The sequence below is a fragment of the Anser anser genome (genome assembly GCF_964211835.1).
Source record: "Anser anser genome assembly, chromosome: 10".
Classification (NCBI taxonomy): Eukaryota; Metazoa; Chordata; class Aves; order Anseriformes; family Anatidae; genus Anser; species Anser anser.
The window spans coordinates 12,968,371-12,969,863 of NC_139730.1; the positions used below are offsets into that span (position 1 = coordinate 12,968,371).

Sequence of the window (1,493 nt, forward strand, 5' to 3'; positions counted from 1 at the left end):
GGAGGTGCTCGAGAGAGTCCAGAGCATGGCTACGAAGCTGGTGAGGGGTCTGGAGAACAAGTCTTACGAGGAGCGGATGAGGGAGCTGGGATTGTTCAGCCTGGAGAATAGGAGGCTCTTCTTGCTAAGAGACCTTACCGCTCTCTATAGGTACCTTAAAGGAGGCTGTAGCAAGGTAGGGGCTGGTCTATTCTCCCATGTGCCTGGTGACAGGACGAGGGAGAATGGGCTGAAGTTGCGCCAGGGGAGGTTTAGGTTGGATATTAGGAAGAACTTCTTTACTGAAAGGGTTGTTAGGCACTGGAATAGGCTGCCCAGGGAAGTGGTTGAGTCACCATCCCTGGAGGTCTTTAAGAGACGTTTAGATGTTGAACTTAGTGATATGGTTTAGTGGAGGACTTGTTAGTGTTAGGTCAGAGGTTGGACTAGGTGATCTTGGAGGTCTCTTCCAACCTAGATGATTCTGTGATAAACCTCCCCTGAATGGGGTCTTGGAGTGACACGACAACTCAGTTGGGCAATTAAAAACACAGTGTGGACACAAGGAAACAAGTTTAGAGGACTTGGAGAAGTATTAGTGTTTTTCCAAGACGTTTTCCCAAAATCTCCAAGATGAGCTTTGTGGTGCTAAGCCTAGACGCGATGGAATATCCAACAGTAGAAACACCAGACAATGAAAAAGGAGGAAAATGGTAGAAGGCAAACAAGATAAAAGGGATGCTTCAATGGCTTCAGTTTATTGGGTGGACCTGCAAGGTTCTGCCAGCCCCGGGGTTGGTACGAGGGCACCCACGGCTGGGGATGAGCCCGCTGCTCAGCTCAAGCTCGCCATGGGGAAGCGCTGCTTGACCTGGAAGTGCTCGCATCGCTTGTGCTTGATGGCCAGTCCGTAGCGCGGCGTCATGTCCACCTTCCTGCCATCACGGACACTAAACTCCAGCTGCTGCAGCAAGGTGGTCAGGAAAAGGAAGACCTGCCTCCTGGCGATGAACTCCCCAATGCACCTCCTCTTCCCCAGGCCAAAGACCAGCACCTTCTCCCCATCCTCTTTGTTCACCTCAGTCCCTTTGGCATTGAGGAAACGCTCCGGGTTGAAAACGTGTGGGTTCTTCCAAAGTTTCCTGGGGTGGAGAAGGTCAGGTGCTGAGATGGAGTCTCCTGGCCATGGGTGCAGGGGGGCTCTCATGGGAGCCAGTTAGGATATCCCTGGATTTAGTAGATCCCTTACCCTCCCCTTTTTCCCTTAAAGCAGGAGGCTTTCTGCCTCTGCAGGTACTCACTCATCGTGGTTCACCTGCCACTGGTTGATGAACACGCAACGGCCCTTTGGGATGTAGTAGCCGTTCAGCACCGTGTCCCTGGTCGTGCTGGGGGGAGAAGAGAGGGCTGTGAGGTTTTAGAAAGCAAAAAGGCTCTTCCGCATCCTCACAGGACTCAAAGTTTGCCCACGCTGACCTGCACAGGAGTGGTGAACTCCCTGTGTCCATGATGAA

The 1,493-nt window shown here is 52.3% G+C and overlaps 1 protein-coding gene across 2 annotated transcripts in view; it reads right to left on the reverse strand.

The window, feature by feature from the left end:
* Positions 1-716: 716 nt before the first annotated feature.
* The window catches only part of LOC310905042 (cytochrome P450 1A5-like), a 4,309-nt gene continuing 3,532 nt past the window's right edge, over positions 717-1,493 (reverse strand). For both annotated transcript variants that reach the window (XM_083850589.1, XM_083850588.1), the window contains exons 6-7: positions 1,281-1,367; positions 717-1,121 (exon numbers count right to left, since the gene is read on the reverse strand). In XM_083850589.1, the coding sequence (XP_083706715.1) occupies positions 815-1,121; positions 1,281-1,367 (394 nt within the window). In that variant the 3' untranslated portion in view covers positions 717-814. The remainder of the gene's footprint in view (positions 1,122-1,280; positions 1,368-1,493) is intronic.